Here is a 21,619-nt window from a genome sequence, read left to right on the forward strand (position 1 = left end):
AAGGGCTGGATAATACTGGTTTATGTAGCAAGGCTAACTCTTAAAGGGGTGCTGTCATGGTGACCTGACCAAGACAGTAATTCCATCAGAGAAATCTTCAGGTTTCTTTTCAGTTTTTTTTTTTTTTTGTCTTTTCCTTCCCATTCTCCTTCCTTGACTTTCACCCAGTGTCATTCTTATTGGAGCCTCTTGGGCAGTAGGGTGAAGACTGAACTGACAACCTTTATAACCTTGGTAAAGATATTCCTGGGTGCAAAGTCAAAACAGAGCTTTATGTAACAGTGAGGGAAAGATTAAAAAGAAAACCAACCCAAACACATCTTTTTCTTCTACGAGTTAAAGTATGAGAGTGTCTGAATGATAAGCTGCACATTTCTGTCCCTGAAACAGGTCCTTTTGATGCTATTACAAGGATCCAAGAGAGTTGTGTGCCTGAAACACTGTTCAGTGTCAATCTAATTGTTCATCTGCTCGGTTCCTTGCAGTGAGAAGCATTGCACAGAAACAGTGTGAAAGGGCAGTATGTGCAAGGAATGCCTGCATGCTGTATTTTTCCACTTACTGGGAGAAATTATGCTCTCATTTGTGTTCTAAATGATTTACTGAATCAGGTTCAAAAACATGCAGATCTTAGGAATCTGTTTGGAAGTTGTGTGTACACCGGTGACAAGTCTTGCTACAGAGTTACATGCATACGGTTCTGGTAAGGCTCAATTGGCTCACAGGTGTAAATCTGCTTTAATTCACTTATTCACTTAATTGCTTTTGCCTTTCTATTATGCATGTGTCTTGCAAATCATGTTCCCCAGCTCAGCTGCAGTCCCATTCTGCCCTACCAGAAAGAAAAGTAAGCACAACAGTTGATCAGAAGCTGACTATTTGTCAAGTCATCTTCTCCCTCCTGAGCCCTGAAAAAGCATGTGTTGTGTTAAGAGTTGTTCTGATGTGCTATGGCTTTGGAGTATCTGCTTTGATATTCTGCCTTCAGTAGTGACAAACACTAGTGCTCTGCAGAAGGCTGCCTTGTTTTTCTGCTGTTCTGAGTTGTTGGCACATGGAGTCCTCCTTTGGACCTTCAGGCAGTGGGTTTCTGTATTGGGGCAGGAGATTTAATTAATCTCATTGCAGCTTGAGCTGGTATTCAATACAAACATTGTTAATGGCCATAAAAGTTCCCCAACCTTCTTAAAATTCCAGTCACAGTGTGTGGCTCTCTGACCTCCTGAGAAAGTGACTTGTACACCCTGAGCGTGTGCTGCAGGCAGAATTACCGTGATCCCATCCCTTAACGTGAATGTACACTCTGTCTTAAAAGATGTCCATGTCTTCTCATTAGAAGGGCATTGAAAGTAGGAGTTTTTATCTGAGCAAAAAGTGTTATGATTTTTGATCGTGCTGTAGCATTGCCTCAGGCTCATGGAAGGCCATCACGCTCAGTTGCACGTGCGCTATACAAGGCAGCCTCTTTCCAGACAGTTGCATGGGTAAATAACAAAAACAGAACGAAAGAAAAGAGCTGCCCAGTGAAATAGAGTGAGTGCAGGTGGTACAACAGGTCAGGGGAACCAGGAACAGGATTAGCTTTTGTGTTGCTCAGCCCGTCCCTTACACACTGCAGTTTGTTTCCTTTACAGGGAACGGCTGTGAGCATGGCATCCTGATTCTGCCTCAGGTGGAGTGTGTTTGTGTGCATGCATGCATTTGGCACTGCTTACTTTGCTTGCTGTCAAGGCGTGTATATACACATACATACGTGTGGTTTGTGAATAAGTTGCAGTCAGGATATGATTCATAAAATGAGGTGCAGATCCAATATCCTGGGGATCACAGAGAAAATGGGGTTGTGATTTTGATGTATAGTGAGCTGATGCAACTAATTTTTGTTACACCACTGACATGAGCTTGCAAATTGCTTACCTGAGGCTTCTGTTCTTATACTGCAGTGGAACACCTTCCTTTGTACTCCAGCCTGTTTAGGTAAAAGGAAAAAAAAATAATCTGTCTTTGATACGTACAAAATGGAAATGATGATTTGTGTTTAAGCCAGTCATCACTCACTCTTTAAATGGAGGTACTCAGATCTGCAGACCGCTGTGTGCTTTTAAAATATGCAGCAGATGGCACTATTGGAGTGATGTGACTGTAGGCTCGCCCTAGTCCTAAAACATCAGAGGCCCAAATTTCCTTTGCGTGTTTCTGAGCAATACGAGCAGCCAAGCCGCTTTTTAGCATTGCTACGTGCATTTCTTAACAGTACTGAAAACTCAGTGTCATGATTAGGTTTCTGAAAGAAAATTAATAAAAAAATAGCCTTGTCTTTAATTGAACAAACTCTTAAAATCATCTATGAGTGATTTTAATTTCATTATCCACTGACGTCTGAATTGCTATATTTTCTCTTAAGTCTGTTCATCCATCACACAATGGAAGCAATTTTTCATTTCTTTGGGGCAAAATAAATTTGTGAGTATATTACAGTCCAAAAGCAATGGTTTTCAGAACTTGACGTAGATGCGTACTGCCCTTGACCTTGGTTGCAAAATCTCATTTAAAAAGATGCAACTAATTTTATCACATACTAATTAATTTGTAAGTAGTAAATCATTTTTTATTCTAAAAATGTTTGAAGGATCTTGCAGGAATCACTGTTGATTTAAAGATAATTAAAAGAAAATGCTCAGAACAGTTAACTATGACTGAATGGAATTCCTGCAGCCCTGGGTTTTATGGCACACCTGGGGCTGGAGGCATATATGGTTATTCACATTGCTCATGTGGGGAATTACAGGCACGTGGCCTGTTTGTGAGGGGTACAAAGACAGAATACAGATATCTAGATTTAATCTAGATGATTACGAGGGTGGATAATGATAGGACAATGGGGAATGGTTTTAAACTAAGACAGGGGAGGTTTAGGTTTTATTAGGTTTTTTATTTTAGGAGGAAGTTTTTCACACAGAGGGCGGTGAGGCACTGGCACAGGTTGCCCAAGGAGGCTGTGGATGCCCCATCCCTGCAGGCATTCAAGGCCAGGCTGGATGTGGCTCTGGGCAGCCTGGTCTGCTGGTTGGTGACCCTGCACACAGTGGGGGTTGGAACTGGATGAGCACTGTGGTCCTTTTCAAACCAGGCCATTCTGTGATTCTGTAATTCTATGATAATCCCCCTTCTGTAGCTTTCTATAGACATATATGTATTACTTACACATAGTTTGAATTGTTGGAAACTATTAGATTGTTAGAAAATTTAGTAACAAATAAGAAACATGGAAACAGGGTAGCTGCCCTTATTGGTGCTCCAGACAATATTAGCAGAATCAATAGTAATCATTTACTTTTTAATGAGGTTTTTTACAAGAGCGCATATCTTTCTGTTACTCAGAGCACAGCTTTCAGGCAAACTGCAGTTAGGGACTGGTTAAGTAGTCAGAGCACAGCACTCTCTAATGATGCAAGATCATTTTTTGGTGTTCTCTGCACATCCATGAGAGTGGCATGAAGAAGCCCATGGTGCAAGATTTCAGAATGATCTCGAGATGTTTCTTTTATCTGCTGACCTTTTGCTTCTCGTATCTGGTTTTGCATGTGTTGAAACCTTGGTGTATGCCATTCCTTTGCACAATCACTGTGGGTTTTGGTTTTTGGTTGCTTTTTGTGGGTGATAAAGGCAGTAGGGTCAAAATCACTGGATTCATAGAATCACAGAATCATTTGAGTTGAAAGAGACCTTTAAAGGTTATCTGGTCCAACTCCCCTGCAGCGAACAGGGACTCCTACAGCTCGATCAAGTGAATCAGAGCCTGGCTCAGATGGATTCACCTACATTAAATTAAACTGCACTGATGGTGAGGGGTTAAATGCAGCAGATGTCCTGCATGTGGGGTATTTTTTTTTGTGCCCGGCATAAGCAGCATTTAAAAACCTCTGTTCTTCTGTCTTCACTCTGTTGGTGCTGAGGATTAATTAACTTTCCTTTGGAACGTTAACTGCTATGGAAAGTAATTTAAAATGCCAAGCTTTGCACTGTTAGCTGTCTTTACTCTGTTGGTTGTCTGCATGAGTAGGACTGGAATCTCTCTCTCTCTGTTTGAACAGTCAGCATCCAAACGTAAGGTCAGGATTTGCTGTTCATTTTGTGGTTGTTGCCCACTAAGAACTCCTCAGATGCCCTCTTGTGAATGACAGTGTGCAGAGGCAAGTCAAAGAAGAAAGTGAAGTTATTTACATTTTAGACATTGTAAACAAATGAACCCTGCCATCTTTCCTTCCTGTTTCCCTTTCTTCTTGGTTACAGGGTTTCTTAAATCAGAATGACAAACAAAACGGTAGTTTTAGTCTTGGAGGTAGCCAAGGTCAGGCTGGATGGGGCTCTGAGCACCTTATGCTGCTGTGGGTGTCCTTGTTCGCTGCAGGGGAATTGGACCATATGGTCTTTAAGGCTTCCTTCCAACTCATATGATTTTATCATTCTATGATATTAACATTATAAAACTGTCCATGAGAAGTGGACGAGAGGGAAGTAAATTGCCTTCATAAATAGGCCTTCAGAGGATTTTGGAAATTCACTGCAGTTTCCTTGATTTTTGAATGTCTTAAATTCCAGTTACTGATAAACAGAGCTCATCTTTATGGTACTGCTCTGTAAGTATATTTTCTATATGAGCTGTTTCTCAGTGTTTCCTGCCCATGGAGTTACAATGGCTCCAGCCACTTACATTTATTTGTTCTTGCAACAGACAAAAAACACTTGCATGGAGGAACTCAAGGAGACATTCCAAGTTCAAATAAGATCTAAAAATGATTGGATAAGCTATATAAATTTTCTGCCTTGATTTTTTTTCCCACTTGTAAACTACATTAATTTGATTTTTTCTTGATTGTAAAATAATTTTTCCTTCTTGCTGGATAGTGCTAAAAAGTGCGAGGCTTGGCTCTTATTTTTTTTCCACTTAAGGCATTGTTTGAGTAGGAATTAATTTACCCTTGATTGTTTTTAATCAATAAAATGTACTTATCTGTAAGAGTGATAAGAATCAGATACAGCACGAAAGAACTGGTTAATCTGTTGTTAATGAAAAGTTTTATCAGGATGACAACATCTTGCTTTTGGGCTTTAGGACACAAGCCACTTCAGTATTCCTCTTGAAGGGAATCTGCCAGGTGGGTAAGATTGAATAAGCCTCGCAAATGACTGTGGTTAACATAGTCCTCCAAAGAGGATGGTTGAGTGCTACCACTACTGTGGAGTGAATGTGGACTTGAAATCTGTACAGAGGAGGGAAGTGTCCTAAAAAAATGATTTGCCAGTCAGAAACATCCTTCACTTCCATGCAGGGATCTCATGAGGAATTTGTTCTGCACTTCATAATCACTAGTAACATAACTGAAGTCAGTGAAATGACATCTGTAAAACTAGAGTATATAAAACCAGAAGCAATTCCACAGTGCCTGATTCAGCGCCTACTGAAGTGGAGAGGTTTCAATAGATTTCTATTGAAATTAGTAGAAATGAAATTGGAGGATTTTATGTACATGATTTAGTGCAGGCTCTGACCTGACCAATACACATGAAACTGACAGTATAACCAACAGATTGGGCAGCGAAGCCATCATTTAAATTCTTTGCAAGTACCCACTGTTCCTGTGCTTTCATAGGCTATTATCTGAAACCCTGTGCCAGTTCTTCATGAGGGGTGGCCTCTTAACGGGCCTTAGTTAGTTAGTGCAGTCCAACACCTGGGAATTTGAGTATACACATGCCAAGAACTAAATCCTGCAATGAGACTGCAGATAATTTCTACACCTAAATAAGGTATGTCTTCAGTCCCAATGTAACAACTGGTTTGGGCTTCCTGTAGTGGAACTCGTGCAAGGGGCTTCTGCTGGATCTTTGTCTTATAAACTTTTGCTCATTCACAGTGCAATCACTAAAATTAGTGGATAACAACAGTCCTGATACATTACTTTTAAACAATAAGTATTTATTCTTGCAGGGTGAAAGCTGAGGTTCTCTACAGTGTCTGGAGGTATGGATAAACACAATTGTTAGCATAAAGTACTTTGGTGGATAAGTGCATATTTACAGAAGGGAAAACTTTTTTGATGTTACAGGTTCATCTCATTACAAAGAACAGCAACTTTGTATTTTAATTTATGATACTGTGGTATTTTGACTTATCAGCACTTGGTTGAACATTGCTGAATATTCTGATAACAGAATACTGGTGGTGCTAAGTAGAAAAAGGGATGACCTTTAGAGAATTATTGTTGTTCAGGTATCTTTCCAAAAGGCAGCTCTAGTGCTCACACTGAGGTGTTTTTTTTTTTCCTTAAGGTGGAGTACTGTTACGTTACATAGAACTGTAAACATTCTCCCACTTAATTAGCAGCATTGCATATGACTGTGAGACTGGCTGGCAAATAGGCAGAAATTCATCTGACCCAACGTAGCACACTTTGATGTTTCTGAGGTTAATTAAAGACCCACAAGATTTCTTATGGGAAAAAGCACAGTTGTGCCACCAAGCCTAACAATGCTAGGTCTAACATGGATTCCCTTAGTTGTAGGGATATCAGCTGTGTGCATGCACTACGTGTAATGCTGTCTTGTTTGTGCTGAGCCAACCTTTGCTGATGTACCAATATGAAGTACTTGTTTGGGATGGAGAATATTTGGCTGTCTAGCTACTTAAGTAGGTAGAGGCCCCAAATCTGCTGGAAGCAAAAGGATGGGTAGCGTTGAAGCAGCTTGTGGACTTCTCCTATGAAGGTGTAAATACTTTCACCTACCATTCAATTATGTAGCCCGCATCCATCAGGACTACAGTCAGTATGGTAATGCTAATTAGTATCAAACAAAGGTCTGGTCTCACTGTTCCCTAGTTTTTTGGCACCTTTCAGATGACGGGATGATACTGAAGCACAGTAGTTAGGTTGGGGGGGAAATCAATATCATTAGTTAGCTGAGTAGTTAAAATTTACCAGAACAGCTAGAGGCCTAAAGCATAGCAGTATTGCTCCTTTGTTACAGCAGGTCTGTGCAAAACTGCAGAAGCTGGTTGATAGGAAAAGGGGAAAAAGCCCACTTTTCCCTTTACTGTATATACGTGCTGTGAGTGATTAATCTTTGCTGTGCCTCAAACTGTTAATCTGTGATGGTGACATTTTGCCCATGCTCTCTGGAAATTTTGGACTCGTCAGTACCAAAACATCAGTGGCACATGAATGCAACTTCACTGATAACAACACAGCTCTAATCCTTGTTTGCTTTCAAGAAACGATTTTAGAGGTTATGGCAATGACCGCCAGCATAAGCCTTAACACAGAAAGAAAAGCTGCAATGTCAATTTTCCATACAGAAGCAATTAAATCTGGGAGAATGCTGACCTGTTGGGATGAGGTGTAAGAAAGACAGAATGAGGTTCTGAGAACATCCTGATTTTCATTAGAAAGACCTGAACAGTAAAAGTAGCATAATTAACTTTCCCATTCTGTCCTTGTGGAATCCTTATGCATTCTTCCACAATAATTTAAGATCTGATAACACTAGGGCTGTTATCCCAATCCTATAACTTTTCTGTGCTGTTTAAAGCCAAGCATTTCACACAGCAGTCTGACCACTGGACGATCTCATTGCTGAAGGACGGAATTGATTCTGACATTCTCACGATGTAAGACTGCTTTATATAATTTATTAATCCTTTTTCAGTACTTTTCCTGAAAAAGCTTCCTTTTTCAGTACTAACACCTTTTGAAAGTTGCACAGCTGTCTCTTTCCGAAGCGATTCATCATTCCTGTGGCTTTCTTTAGGGCTGACTTCCTGGGCATCCTGGTCTGGTGGTTGGTGGCCCTGCACATAGCAGGAGGGTGGAAACGAGATGATCACTGCGGTCCTTTTCAACACAGGCCTGTGTGTGATTCTGTGACTTCAATTTTTTATTTTTATTTATTTTTTTGTGAGCAACTGTACATTGAAAACAGTAGCGTTTCAAGCCTTCCAATTCCATATCTGCCCTTATTTATAGGAAACATGCAGTAAGATCCACCCAGCCCGATCTCTTTGTGGACAGAGGAATCTCAGCAGCACCAACCGCTGCAATCCTGTGATTTAAAGACGCGTTACTACAAACCGGGTGACCATTCGACACGCCTTCGCCTTCAGACAGATCGGTGCTTCAGCTTTGTCCAGCTGGACCTTCCCTGATTGCAGACTCACAGAACCTGACGCTGCTCGCCCAGCCTCAGCCGAACACTCATTAACTCGGGTTCACCTTTAAGCAGCCGCTGCGGTGCAGAGCTCCGTTCCGGGGGAAGGCCGGGCTTAAGGCCGCCGCTTCCCTGCCCGGCGGGGTTCGACATGGCCGCCCCCTGCTTCTTGGGATGGGATTTCAGCACGCAGCAGGTACCGCAGGTTTCCTTCTTCCCTTCCCTCCTTCCTTACGCGGCTCCGCCGTTGCTTCCTGAGGGCTGGAGCCGGCTGCTCGCGCTTAACGGGCCGTGCCGTGCTGCTCCCCGGGAATTCGGCGCTTCCTCTTCCCGAGTCGGGAACACTGCCTCTTGCTGGCTGCCGTAGAGCACAGGCTTCTGTATATCCGCCCAGCCTTCTGCACGCCTCCATCTGCCTGCGTAAAGTTGTTGGGCCACCTCTTCTAGCGATGTGCTGCTGCTGTTTGTCTGTTTGCACGTCCGAACCGGGCTGCATTCCTCTGCCTCTTGTCCTTTGGTCCAGGTGGCCAAATCAGCGTTGGTAGAACTATGCGCTTTAATGCTGAGGGTTTTACAATTGCTGGGAATTCTGGAATTCCTCAGTTTTGGAATTGTCAGCATAGTCTGGTGTCAACCACACTGCCCAGATTTGTTTAACTAGCAGGTATGCAAATAAGTCACTTCATAATGGCTGTGCTGAAGAGGCATATGCAGGTTACTCGTATTAAGTTCATTATTTTTAAGGGAGAACATAGCAAGCAGAAAGCCAATTAAGCTGCAGCTGGTCAGAGCCATGTTAAAGCTAGCACAGTGCACCAACTTGGTAATGAGTGGTGGTAGTGCATAAATGAGGCCCTACATTAATATGGCTAAAATTAAATAACCCACCCCCAAATGCGATGGCTCTGTTACTTGAATACAGCTCTTTGAGATGACGATCTTTGTACTTTTTTTCAGTCTGTTCGTTTAGCAGCAGCTTGCGTTCTTTCCTTTGTTAAAATGCAGGACATGAACTACACTCTTGCTTTTTATTTGAGGCTGTTAATGTTTTTCTTCATCACTAGTTAAACTTGACAAAAGCTAGAGTGGGAAAGTCTGCGGTACCTCCTAGCCAGTGCTTGCAAGAAAGCTCAGCCTGATGGACTTGAGATTGGGATGTTGCTTTCCATTGGCTGCAGAAGCTAAGTGTGCAGCTGTGTAATGTCTTCTGAGCTTTGTCAGGTGGAGATCAGCTTACTCCCTGTGTAGGGGTTGAGGGAAGATCCTCAAAGTGTTCTAAAGGTCTGCAAAGTTCTTGGATAATATTGCAGAATCAAGGGATCACAGAATGGCTTGGGTTAGAAGGGACCTCAAGGATTATGAATCTCTAACCCCCCAAACAGAGGGAGGGTCACCAACCAACATATTTAACGCTATCCCAGGGCCCCATCCAACCTGGCCTTGAACACTTCCAGGGATGGGGCATCCTTATCCTCCTTTCTGGACAGCCTGCTCCAGCACCTCCCTGCTCTCACAGTAAAGATCTCCCTGATATCCAACCTAAATTTTCCCTCCTTCAACTTAAAAGCATTTCCCCTTGTCTTGCAGTTACCTGCCCTTTTGAGGAGTTGACTCCACTCCTGCTTATAGGCTCCTTTTAGGTACTGAAAGGCTGCAGTGAGGTCACCCCGCAGCCTCCAGGCTGAACAAGCCCAGCTCCCCCATCGTGTCTTCATAGGGGACGTGCTCCAGCTCTATCACTGAAGATGAGGCTATTAAGAAAAACACACAGAAAATACGACGTGTTTAACCTAAGATACTGTGTTCCTTGGATGGATTGGTTACTGTGGTGCAAGCTGGGAATGGTGTATCTCATTTAATGTTTTTTCTTTTAGCTAGCATCTTATTCTAGTGTAATTAAAGAGAGAGAGAAAGTGTAGGGGAAAATGCAAGCATTTACACATTGCTGGGTAACTGACATGCTGTAAATTCACACAATGACTTGTTTCATGTAAAATTGTGTCCGTACTTATAGTCATTTGTATGGATTGGGGTGATCTTCTTTCCCTTTTTATCTGTGAGAATTGAGTTACTATAAATGAATTACCAGTGCTATCTAATTATGTTGCTGGGCGGTTTTTGTTAACATCCTGTTTTATTTCTTCTAGCTGAAAGTCATTGCTATTGATGAACATCTGAGAGTCATTTATGAGGATAATGTTAATTTTGATAAAGACCTTCCAGAATTTAGGTAAGTTTTTTTTTTTGTATTTTACTTGGATAATCTTGTTTAGAACTTTGACTATTGAGACAGGTCTGTTGCCTGCTTTGCTCTCGTTGGTATGTGTAGAGGTATGGAAGCAGTTATGCTGCATTTGTGTTTTGTACTTCACAAGTGAAGTTTGTGCCCTTACCTTGCTTGATATGTAAGTATGGCAAGAATTCCCCAGAGGAGAAAGAGGAAATAAAAAGACCCTCTCACACGAAGGCATAAGGTATAAACTAACCAATGTATATTTTCTCATCTGGGACTTTTGCTGTTAACAGGTGGCTGTTTCTTTTTGGACACAGAAGCACCGCCTCTGTGTCAGGATGGAATGCTGTGATAACAGTGAATAAATTGCATGAGAGGAACTTATAAAACACTTTTGAAGACAGATTCAGTGGCTCCCAATGGCACATTAGAATGTATAAATTCTGATTTATAGATGAGAATTTACAAATTCCATCCGCTATGGTCATAAGTGTCAGTAAAGTACATTTGCTTACAGCAAAAAACTGAGTTTCATCTACTAGATTTAAGTCACTAATGGTGACAGTTAGGAAACTTAAAGATAACTGTTACTTGTGTGGAGCCCATGAGCAGCATCAGCACTAGAGTCTATCACAGATCTTACACCAGGACCAAAGTCCTTCCTTGCAATTTATTTGCTTTAGCATTGGGTCTCTCTCTAATGCTGTTTCCTAAGAGCTGGCCTTTTTCAGCTTTCAAACTCTGATCTTTTCTTTGCTCCTAACAAAAAAAATAAAAACCCCAAACAACACTGCAAGCTCACTTTAGTCATTAAAATACTTGAAAAACTTTGCTTGATGGGGAAAAATGTACTGACTTTATGAATAAAATACTATTTTTCCATTTTTAGGACTCAAGGTGGAGCCCACGTTCACAGTGACCGACTGACAGTCACTTCTCCTGTGCTAATGTGGGTCAAGGTATGGATGAGCTGTTATGTCAGCCTTCTGGGAGTATTTGTAGTATGTGGTTCAGCTTCCTTTCTGTTATAAGAAGCTTTGCCTAGCTTTACTGTGGTTGTGCAGCATCCAGGTTGCACTGTCTTTTTAGAATGAACTTTGCTAACTGATTTGTGTCTCAAATGGCAAGTGGTTGAAGAGCAATTTATTTAGTAATTCCCAGTCATCTTGACTGGCATTTATTTTGAAATACAGATAACATTGTCTGCTGTTTTGAAAGCAGTTTCTGCAGCTCTTGCTCTCGCATGGTGCTGTTGTGATTTGAATAGTTAAAGACATTTAAAAGGTCACAGAATTCCCAGTTGGTGATCAACAGCAGTTCTGTCTGATAATACAAGAAGATTTGGTAAATTGGTTGCAGGTGGTCTGTAGAAACATAATAAACAGTTTATTTATTAAATTAGTATATGATAATGGTTTCTTGGGAAATTTTGTAGCATTATAGTGGTCCATCTATCAAGAAAGTCTGAGAAATGCAGATCTGAATTAGCTTAAATAAAGACAGATTGATTTTTTGGTTTTAAATTTTAGTAAAATAGAAAAAGAGCAAAAGTAACCTAGGTACTTCAGTGCAAAAATGTACTTTCAGCAGATGCTGGAGTTGGTGATAATGAGGTTGCCTTTTAGCATCCTGTAGGATGACTTGTAGGTTGCACACCATGAAAAATGTCATAGATTTCCAAAAGTAAGAACGGAAAAAGTTAATGGTGTTTTGTATCTGGCTCTCTTAATAGTTGCTTTTAAATGAATTGGAATTTATTAAATCTTCCTTTTATTTAGATTTCAAAGAATGGTTCTTTGTGATTCAGCTAGTTTAAATATTTTTTTTTCCTCTTTGTGATTCAACTTTCCTTTTATGGACTCTTACTTAGTAAATTAATGTATGCGGCTTCTTGAAATCCATAGTCATTAGCTAATTTGTCATTAGCTAATTTTTCATTACCTGCCAATGAACTCTTACTAGTGATGACATGAGTTTACTCTTTAATCCCAAGGCCTGTGAGTATGCATAATTTGGTATCTCGTTACTGTCGTTCTTGGTTCTGTTTGTTCTTGTAGGCTCTGGATGTGATTTTGGAAAAGATGAAGTCTTCAGGATTTAACTTCTCTCAAGTCAGAGCTTTGTCTGGTGCTGGCCAGGTTAGTTCATAAAAAGAGAAATCACTCTTAACGTAAACTCTAATGAAGGCATACTATCTAATCATATATTTCCTTTTAATAGTTATATCATAGGATCACAGAATGGCCTGGTTTGAAAAGGACCACAAATACTTTCACCCCCCTGCTGTGTGCAGGGTCACCAACCAGCAGCCCAGGCTGCCCAGAGCCACATCCAGCCTGGCCTTGAATGCCTGCAGGGATGGGGCATCCACAGCCTCCTTGGGCAACCTGTTCCAGTGCCTCACCACCCTCTGTGTGAAAAACTTCCTCCTAATATCCAACCTAAACCTCCCCTGTCTCAGTTTTAAACCATTCCGTATTATGGTAGATCTTAAAGACATCAAGTAATATCAAATCTTCCATATTAAGCAGCCATTAAAGGATGTGTTACTCAAGGGAGCCTAAAACCTGAAACATATGGAGCAATCTATAGAAGGTAATAGGAGTGGAGGGTGAGACTTACTGATCTAAACAAGTGCACTGTACAGTGCATAAATAGCTGGCTTCCTATTGTTTAAATTATGTACGCCGATCTGAAGTGGCTGGGATAACTTTGTGCATATCTAGGTGCTTGTAGAAACAGGATAGAAAAAATGATTAGCTGAGGTTGCTGAAGGCATAGTAAAGTCTTGTTGAGCACGGTTTTTATTGATTAGGACAGAGATTTGCCTTTGATGCATTGAGGACGAATATTCTGCCTTTGCCATGATTTGTTCTGCCATTTTTAGTTTATTTTTTTCAGATTTATAAACCCATCCTGATAATTAGTTAATTTGCTTGTCTCCTAATACTTTGGTAGTGAAACAAGGAAGCTTTTGCACCTTTCACAGTTTTTAAAATTGTATTCAAAGTGAGGAAACCAGCAAAGTCATAGCTAATTCTGACACATGAGAGCTAGGTTATTCATTAAGTAGATCTGGGGCTAATTAATCTAAATTGTTGCTTTGATCTCCACGTATTATTTGCTGGAACAAAGTGTCTGAAAATAATAACCTGCATCAAGGCTTTGTTAGGAATTCCTTAGTGGAATAGAAGTTAGAGACTGGAAGGAAAGTGCAGCTCTCTCAAGCAGAAGTAGGAATTGGTTTTCCAAACTGCCAATGTTCCCTTTGCTTCAACTTCTTTCTTCAAATTAAAACCATTCTATGCTTCTATGACTTGGGGTTGCTACATTCAGATTCTTTCAGGTAGAGTAGATTTCTTTTAACTGCCACTTTCCAACTCACATTGTCATTCTTCCTTTTCTCTTAAGAATCTTGTCTCTGTATTGCCAATCAGATAGCAGAGGCGTACCAGCGTGCCAGGTTTTGGTCTCAGTTGTCAGCAGAACTGGAACAGAAACGTTGATACCATCTGGATCATAACGTGGGTCTGAATTGTGGGCCTGGGAGGCTCATCATTAGTGGAAAACTGAATGGTGCCTTATAGTTTGCTTTGGGTGATCTAAATATGAACAGCTAGAGTTGTCTGACATTAGAAAGGCTTCTGAGAGTTGGAGGTTAAGCAGCTTATTCAGTATTATGCAGTTGGTTAGCAGTGGCTGGGATGGGCACGTGACTGTGGGACCTGGGGTCTGTGCAGGTAGAGCCAGGAACAAATTGTCTGTGCAGCTCTGGCTGCAGCTGGAAGAGCCCTCAAAAAAACAGCTAATGGCATGGGTTAGTAGTGTGATAACAGCTTCCACTAAAAGTTGCTGTAGTTTAAGGTCATATTTGTCTCAACTCCTATGTTTTCTGGTTTGCTCAGTCTCAAATAGACCTTTAATATGAGGCACTTGATTTGAGAAGGTGCATTTACTTTCTTGTAGTTTGGTGAGAGTTCTCTGTCCCTAAGAGCTTCAAGTTCAGATCAAGCTGCAAAGTTCATATCCTGGGGGACTATCTCCAACTTGTATTTTTGCACTTCTTACAGCAACACGGAAGTGTATATTGGAAGAAAGGAAGCATCCAAATCTTAAAGAATGCATCACCCGAGCTGCCTTTACATCAGTCACTGAAGGTAATGTTCACACAAGAACTTTGAAAGGAGAGCCACACTGGCCTTTTCCTGGTCTTCATGCTTTGCTTTTTTTTTTTTTTTTTTTTTTTTGCTTGCAAGTGTTTTCTCTGGTTGCATTTTCCTGCAGTGTAAAGTGAAATGTACTGGTTATTCCTTCAGCTCCAGAGCTCCTGGCATTTCCTGTTCTCTTCAGTGAAAGTATATACTGTTTTAAAAGCTTATTGGTGCCAGTAGGCATCCCAGAATCTTTTAATGTCAGCACTAGAACGTGTTTGTTCTTTAAACATAACATTTCTGTAAACAACCTGTAAATATTGTAGGTTTTTTAATCCGTATTAAAAGAAAAAATGGTGAAGAATATTATTGCACCAGAGTTTCCCCGCAGTGCTTGAGTTTTCATTAGAAAATATTAAAAAAAATAAAAATTTACACTTAGCTCTGAAATGATAAAGTGGACAGAATCTCCTACCAAATACTTTGATATGCACGTGATATGTTTTGCACGTAGACTTGACAAATTAGTATTTGAAAAATAGGGAGAAAACAGCTTTCCTTTTGAAGTCCTTTCTGTAGTTCAATATGCAGCCGTGTCCTGGGGTGAATCAGGCCTAACACAGCCTGCCATGAGTGGCAAGGGCTTGTGTCAGGAAAATGTTCTTCGCTCAGAGCAGTGGGCACAGCCTTGAGCTGCCAGAGCTCACGGAGCCTTTGGATGCTGCTCTCAGATACAGGGTTTGGATTTTGCTTGGTCTGTGTGGAGCTGGGAGGTGGACTCAATGACCCATGTGAGATTCTTTCAACTTGGGGTATTCTATGAATCTCAGATCAGTAACAACAGTCGAATACTGAAGGAGAGGCATTTGTATAAGCTGATCTATTAAATGATTAATTTTGGAGATACCTCATGCAGAAATCTTGGAAAGGGAATGAAAATGCTATCTGGTGATGTGGTAAGCCTCATTGTTTTGCTTAACTATTATGCCAGTCAGTGAAGAGAAATCTATTAGAAGAGCTCTAGAAAGATCATCTAAGTGTTGAGGGAAGAAGCTTGTCAAAGTGAGTCTGAGCTTGTATAAAACATCCTGGGGCTTTGGCCTCCAAAGGAATGTACTGATATGTTGCTGCAGTACGTTCAGCTGCAGGGTATGTGTGATGTACCAGCAGATAAAGCCTGCTGCTTCCCTCAGGTGTGACATTTAGGTTAGGCTTTCCACCCCTGGCCAACATACTGACCAATACTGTTTTCCTTTAGTTACTGAGAGGACATCAGAGAACCGACCTGTGAGCTGACTCCTCTGTCTGCTGTGTTGTTATTGTTTCAGTAGGGACTTCTTAGAGATGAGGTGTTATTCTTAAAGAATACTGTTTGTTCCAGGCTTGTTTTGCTGTCAGTAACAGCCCCATCTGGATGGATTCTAGCACAGCTTCGCAGTGCAGCGCTCTGGAGAATGCTGTGGGAGGAGCACAGCACTTAGCAAATATCACTGGTTCTCGAGCCTATGAGGTAAGAAGCATGACAAGAAAGTCCTCAGCAGAGTCTTGTGACCAAAACCAACTCTGTCACATCACAGCAGATAATGATCAGCCGTTAATTATAAAAGAGGCAGTTTTATTCAGTGTTTCTAAAGAAACTCCAGTGATATCATGCTTTGCAGTAAGCTCACGAAGAAAGACGTGGAAATCCTATTCTGTGGAAATTCTCAACTAAAATTAGGCAAAACACTGGAAATTTTACTTCAGGAAGCAGTGCAGGAGTAAGTTGGATTAAGCTGTTGCTCTTGGCCTGTAGTTCCCCAGATGTGGTGTTCAGTGTCCATACTTACAGTCTCAGGGTCCAGCTCTCTGCTGGGAGCTCCTGTGCAGCCAGGTTTCCATTGGGATCACAATTCACTTTGTGTTACAGATTTACTTGGGGTTAATGACTCAGTGTTTTGGGATCACTGCTCTAGGCTACTTCTGTAATTTAGATTGCCCTTTTGATGTTCCATGAAGGCTAACAAGCAGCTGTGTTAACCTCAGAAAAGTGAGCTTCAGAAGTTTGGGACTCTATCAGGGAGTGCTCTGTCACTCATCTCATCTTCCCAGCACTTCCCTCTCTTACAACCACGACAAAGAGTTATGGAGTGGGAGTGGGGCTGCCCTGCAGGCATCTTTGCACCTGTCTGCTCTCGCTGTTAGTTCAGTAAAGTAAGGCTCTAACCTCCCAGAATTCTCATTCTGGTTTTGAATCATGAAAGGTTTATAGCTGGTGTTTGAAATCAGATTTTATATACTACTAACGGTTTATTTTTAACTTACTAAAGGTTAAGGTTTTGGAAGATCAGTATTATGGGGTTTTTAGTTATTTGATATAATATATGAAGGAAAAATAGTTCTTCTCAAAACTGTTAATATCTTGTACTGATGTTGCTTCTTTAAGTATAAAACTTCCTGCCTGTTCCCACTTACCTTCCTCACAGAGAGGCACGCAGGTTGGATAGCCTAAACCTTTTTAAGAAGGTGAAGGCAGCATTTCAATAGCGTTAGTTCCTGAGCATGTAATAAGAGTGATTCATTCCACTGAACCGTCATTTCTGAAATGTAAATTATGTATAGTAATGTTTTTTTTTCTCAGATTTTTTTTAAAGGTGAGCAAAATTCTCATAATGAGACCATGTGTTATAGCCTGTTTAGTGCAGATTGCCTGCTGTGCACTGACTTTCATCATGCATCAGACAAATTAAATATCCAAAGTGCAATGTACTGAACTCATTACACAGAGTTAATGATTATTGACTCCATTTAAGGTTTGTGTTTCTAAGCATTTGCATTTCTTTCTCAGCGTTTTACAGGAAACCAGATAGCAAAGATTTACAACCAGAATCCTGAGGTCTACGCGCAAACTGAGGTTGGCTCAACTTCAACTTGTACTTATTGGAAATCACAGTTGAAAATCTTTTTAAGTGGAATTTTGTGATGTCACCTTTTTTTTTTTTCTCCCCTAAAAGTATTTTGACTTTTGTGCTTGCTGTAAGATAAAATTCTGTGACTTTTTCTTTGTTTTACTTTTTGTGGATTTGTTAGTCATTAGATAAACACAAATTGGGCATCAATTCCTGAATGCTGGTGTAACACAGTGGGCTCCATTGGATCCTAGCTTTTGTGGAGTAAGTTTTATTACAGGCTTTTATTTGAATGCCAATAGGCTGGTATATGTAACAGTTCAAATATGAGTGGGCACCTAAGCACACAGATGAAATGTTAATAGTGACAACTGGCTGTATGCATACAGAAGTGTGGTTGTTCTGCCATACAAAGCTGGCAGCCATGCAGATATGCATAGGAACCAACTGCAGTCAATTCTAGATGTTTGCAGAAATTTTTCCCTCGCAGGAAACAACTTTGGTTGTTATTACGAATGAAACACATTGTTTAGTTTCCTCCTGATTTTTTTTATTTTTTATTATTTTTTTTAATTTTTAGAAATCTGTATAAATTCTTTCACCTCAATTTGTTAAGTCTGCATCTAGCTGTGACTAAAATGGTTTGAAACAAGGTGAAACTTCCATGCAGATGTGATATAAACAAGGGAGAAGTTCCTGTCCTGTGAGTTGAGAATGCCATACATCTTGACCTATAAAGTCAGACTGCTTGTACTTTTACATTACTGCAGTTCTTGTTAGCATTGATCATAATTTTTAAAAATCTTATTCCTGCATGAAATATTTAATTTTGTGGGGAAGTGAATTGCAAATTTTGCTGCCTATTTTTTTTTTTTCTTTTTGTTTCATTATATAATTTTTTATGCTGGTAAAGGCTGGAATGAAACGGGACTAATGCAAGTTCATGGTAAGCTTAAGAATAAGTTTGGAGAAAGATGCATTAATGGCAGGGGCAGGGTGGGGGGTGAGTTCCTGGGAACTAGAACTGCTCAGACTAAGCTAAGACAAAAGGCTGGTGGCACTGATGCCACCTTTTTGGCAGCAAAGGATGTGCAAGAAGCTATGTTGTAGCACAAATGTCTGTGCTCTTAGGAACCCACAAGAAACACTTAGCAGCTTGATAGTTTCAGCAGCATGTGGAAGGTGGATACCTTTCCTCCTCTAGGTCAGCTTGATAAACTAGCTGATTCAGAGTTTAACTTCATCCTTTTCCTTCCATTTCAGGCAGCTTGTGCCCATTGGGGCACCGCAGAAGGTAGGCCTTTGTTATCTAAGCACAATGTGATATATTCCTGGGGAGAGATGCATGAAGAGCAAGTGCATCATTAAGTTTCCTGGCCATTATAAGTACATTTTTGAACTCTGGCTATAGTACAACTCTGAATGCCATGCGAAGCAGTGGTTTCATGGTCATTAATAACAAAACCTTGTCACTGCTGGCTCATAGAGATTTGATTCTGATTAGATGTTGGGTGACAATTGTAACTCTTTTGAATTAGAGAGCACAATAAGGAATTTGTTAGCTTTTATGCCAGTTTCTGGGGGCAGATAATACTTGATCCTACCGAAAGCTCAGCAGTAGCTGATTAACTTCGTAGTTCCTCTAGCAGACTTGAAATGGAGGTGAGTTCATGTTGCATCAGTGTTTTGTGTTATGTGACCAGGGCATTTTAGAGCTGGTGCTAGAAGCCCTGCAGCATCTAATGTGCTGTTGGAACATAACCTGAGGGAGAGCAGCGGATGCTGATTTAGTTCAGATTACCAATTCCTGGAAGTAAATCCTAGGAGATCTGTCATCTCTGCTGGCATGGTAAGAGTTCAGATGGAGGTGTTGTCAAAGCCTTGCCTTGCAGACCTGCACTCCAGGTTGACCAGTGTGTGTGGCTGTTCCCCCGATCATCCAGTTGTTTTTTTCTTACGTTTTTCCTTGAAGTGAGATCTAGAACATACCTCAGTTGTGAATTAATTCATGATAACATAGATATGCTAATATACTCAGTGTATTTTGCATGTTTCAGAATGCAAAACTATTAACAGCTTTTATCATAGGGTTACCTTTAAACTGATGTCTGCCATGTTGCTTCAGCAGGAATATAGAACTGAATAATCCTTGGAGGTGTGCTTTTAAGTGTATTCTCCCTAACATTAAGCATCCATTAACATCTGCTGCTTCCAATTACTTAAGTTATTTTCTTTCTTTGAAGTCAGTACTGATGAGAGTCACTATCTCACTGTTTTTTTCTTTCAGAGGATCTCTTTAGTTAGCAGTTTTGCAGCTTCCCTTTTCCTAGGAGCTTATGCACCCATTGATTACAGTGATGGTAAGTATGTATGGGGTTTTCTGGTAGTGACAATTTAGCAATGCAAAGTTTGTCTCTCTTCCTATCTGATGTAAAAGTGGGATGAGGTTTCTGCCATTTATTTTTGGTCTTTAAGCTTTAATGACAAGTGTATTAGTTTTTAAGCTAAATTACTCACCTAACAACCTCTATAGGTGAGTCTGTACCTCTAGAGATCATTGAGTCCAAGCCCTCTGGTAAAGCAGGTTCCCCGCAGGTCGCACTGGTAGGCATCCAGGCAGGCCTTCAGTATCTCCAGAGAAGGAGACTCTACGACTTCTCTAGGCAGCCTGTTCCAGTGCTCTGTCACTATGACATTTAAGAAGTTCTTTCTCACATTAGTATGGAACTTCCTGTGTTCCAATTTCTGCCTGTTATTATCCTTTCAGTTTGTTGCTACTCTATATGATGATGTCAACTCAACTTCTGATACTTCTTTGGTTTTTGCTTTGGTTTTGGTTTTTGGCTTTGAGTTGTGCAGGGGGCAAGCAAGATACATACTGTGATTATTTCTCTCACTCTTTACCCACCATCTAACTGGAACTAACAGGGATATTCTTTTGGAGTGAACCAGAGGAAAAGCAAAACCAAGCCACCCTCCCCCCCCCCAAAAAAAAACCAAGCTCTATTTGAAAAAAAACATAATGTAACCTTCTGTATTGCTCTATTCATCATAACAAAGAGCAAAGTGACTAGGCCAGTGTGTCTCCTTTCTGTTGTGTGTTATCTCAGTTATCCAGCTTTTCAATGGCAATTTTAAATGACAGTTACAAGCAATGCCTCCTTCCTGGGAGCTGCGCTATTATTTCTAAATAGCATTTTTGATTCCGTCTCTGAAAATAAGAGAAGATATTCTTCAGAGCTGAAAGGTTAGATAAAAAGATTCTCTAAGGAAATTTTGCATTATAGAGCTGTAGGTGACACCCATATGTGAAGACCAGCTCATTTTTTCCCTTCTGTTGTTCCATCAAAGCTCATAGAAATAGCAGGACAGCTCAATTTTAGCTGACGGTCAACTTATTCAATACCAGATATCCCATTTATATTTGAGACCTTAAAAATTGCAAGACAATCCATTCTTATTTTGAAGCAATTGTGTGATTACTGCATCTGTCATCTTGTCTTGTTCTGTTAGCTGTGTATTTTCACAGCTAAATTTGTGCATGTGTATTATTGCCCACAGAATTGCTACTTTGCTCCTCAGTAGGCCCAAGTACTGAGCATTTCAGCCACTCAGCGACCTCCCCAAAGCTTCGTGTCCTGTGTTTCAAACACAGACTGAGAGCTTCGGGATGCTTTTTTCTGACAAAGGAATACGTTGCTTCATTAGAAGATTTTCATAGAACATGTGTTGCATTTTTTTGATCAGCTCTAAGGAGAGCCTATCTGTTGTACCTCTGGATATTTATGTAACTTGAATCAATGTTATCTACTGTTCAGAGCATGTAAGATTGTTAAATCTCTGTGAAAACAGATAAGGGAACTAAGCAGGATGTTACAGTTCTCTTTACAACGCAGAAGACTTTTTGGTGATGTAAGCTGTATTTGGTCTTGTACATTCTTATCTTCTGTTAATGTAATGAGAGAGAATTCTAATTTCAGTACTGAAATATAATTGCAGCAGTTATTTGGATCCATCTGTAAAACTTGCTTGTCACATACGATTTCTTGCAATTCCCTTGATCTTTTATGTTGCACCTGTGTGTTGTAGTTTGAAACACGTCTCAATAATGTTCATGTAATAGACTTAATCTTCATTTCTGT

The 21,619-nt window shown here is 40.5% G+C and overlaps 1 protein-coding gene across 3 annotated transcripts in view; it reads left to right on the forward strand.

Moving 5' to 3' along the window:
- Nucleotides 1-21,619, forward strand: part of XYLB (xylulokinase) — a 99,606-nt gene that overhangs the window by 9,924 nt on the left and 68,063 nt on the right. For all 3 annotated transcript variants that reach the window (XM_042888220.1, XM_042888222.1, XM_042888221.1), the window contains exons 4-11: nt 8,025-8,401; nt 10,353-10,435; nt 11,328-11,397; nt 12,496-12,576; nt 14,509-14,595; nt 15,971-16,099; nt 17,417-17,482; nt 19,765-19,837. In XM_042888220.1, coding sequence (XP_042744154.1) covers nt 8,357-8,401; nt 10,353-10,435; nt 11,328-11,397; nt 12,496-12,576; nt 14,509-14,595; nt 15,971-16,099; nt 17,417-17,482; nt 19,765-19,837 — 634 coding nt within the window. In that variant the 5' untranslated portion in view covers nt 8,025-8,356. The remainder of the gene's footprint in view (nt 1-8,024; nt 8,402-10,352; nt 10,436-11,327; nt 11,398-12,495; nt 12,577-14,508; nt 14,596-15,970; nt 16,100-17,416; nt 17,483-19,764; nt 19,838-21,619) is intronic.

Source organism: Lagopus leucura, unplaced genomic scaffold (assembly GCF_019238085.1).
Source record: "Lagopus leucura isolate 7727_CA_CO unplaced genomic scaffold, USGS_WTPT01 Super-Scaffold_100157, whole genome shotgun sequence".
Taxonomy (NCBI): domain Eukaryota; kingdom Metazoa; phylum Chordata; class Aves; order Galliformes; family Phasianidae; genus Lagopus; species Lagopus leucura.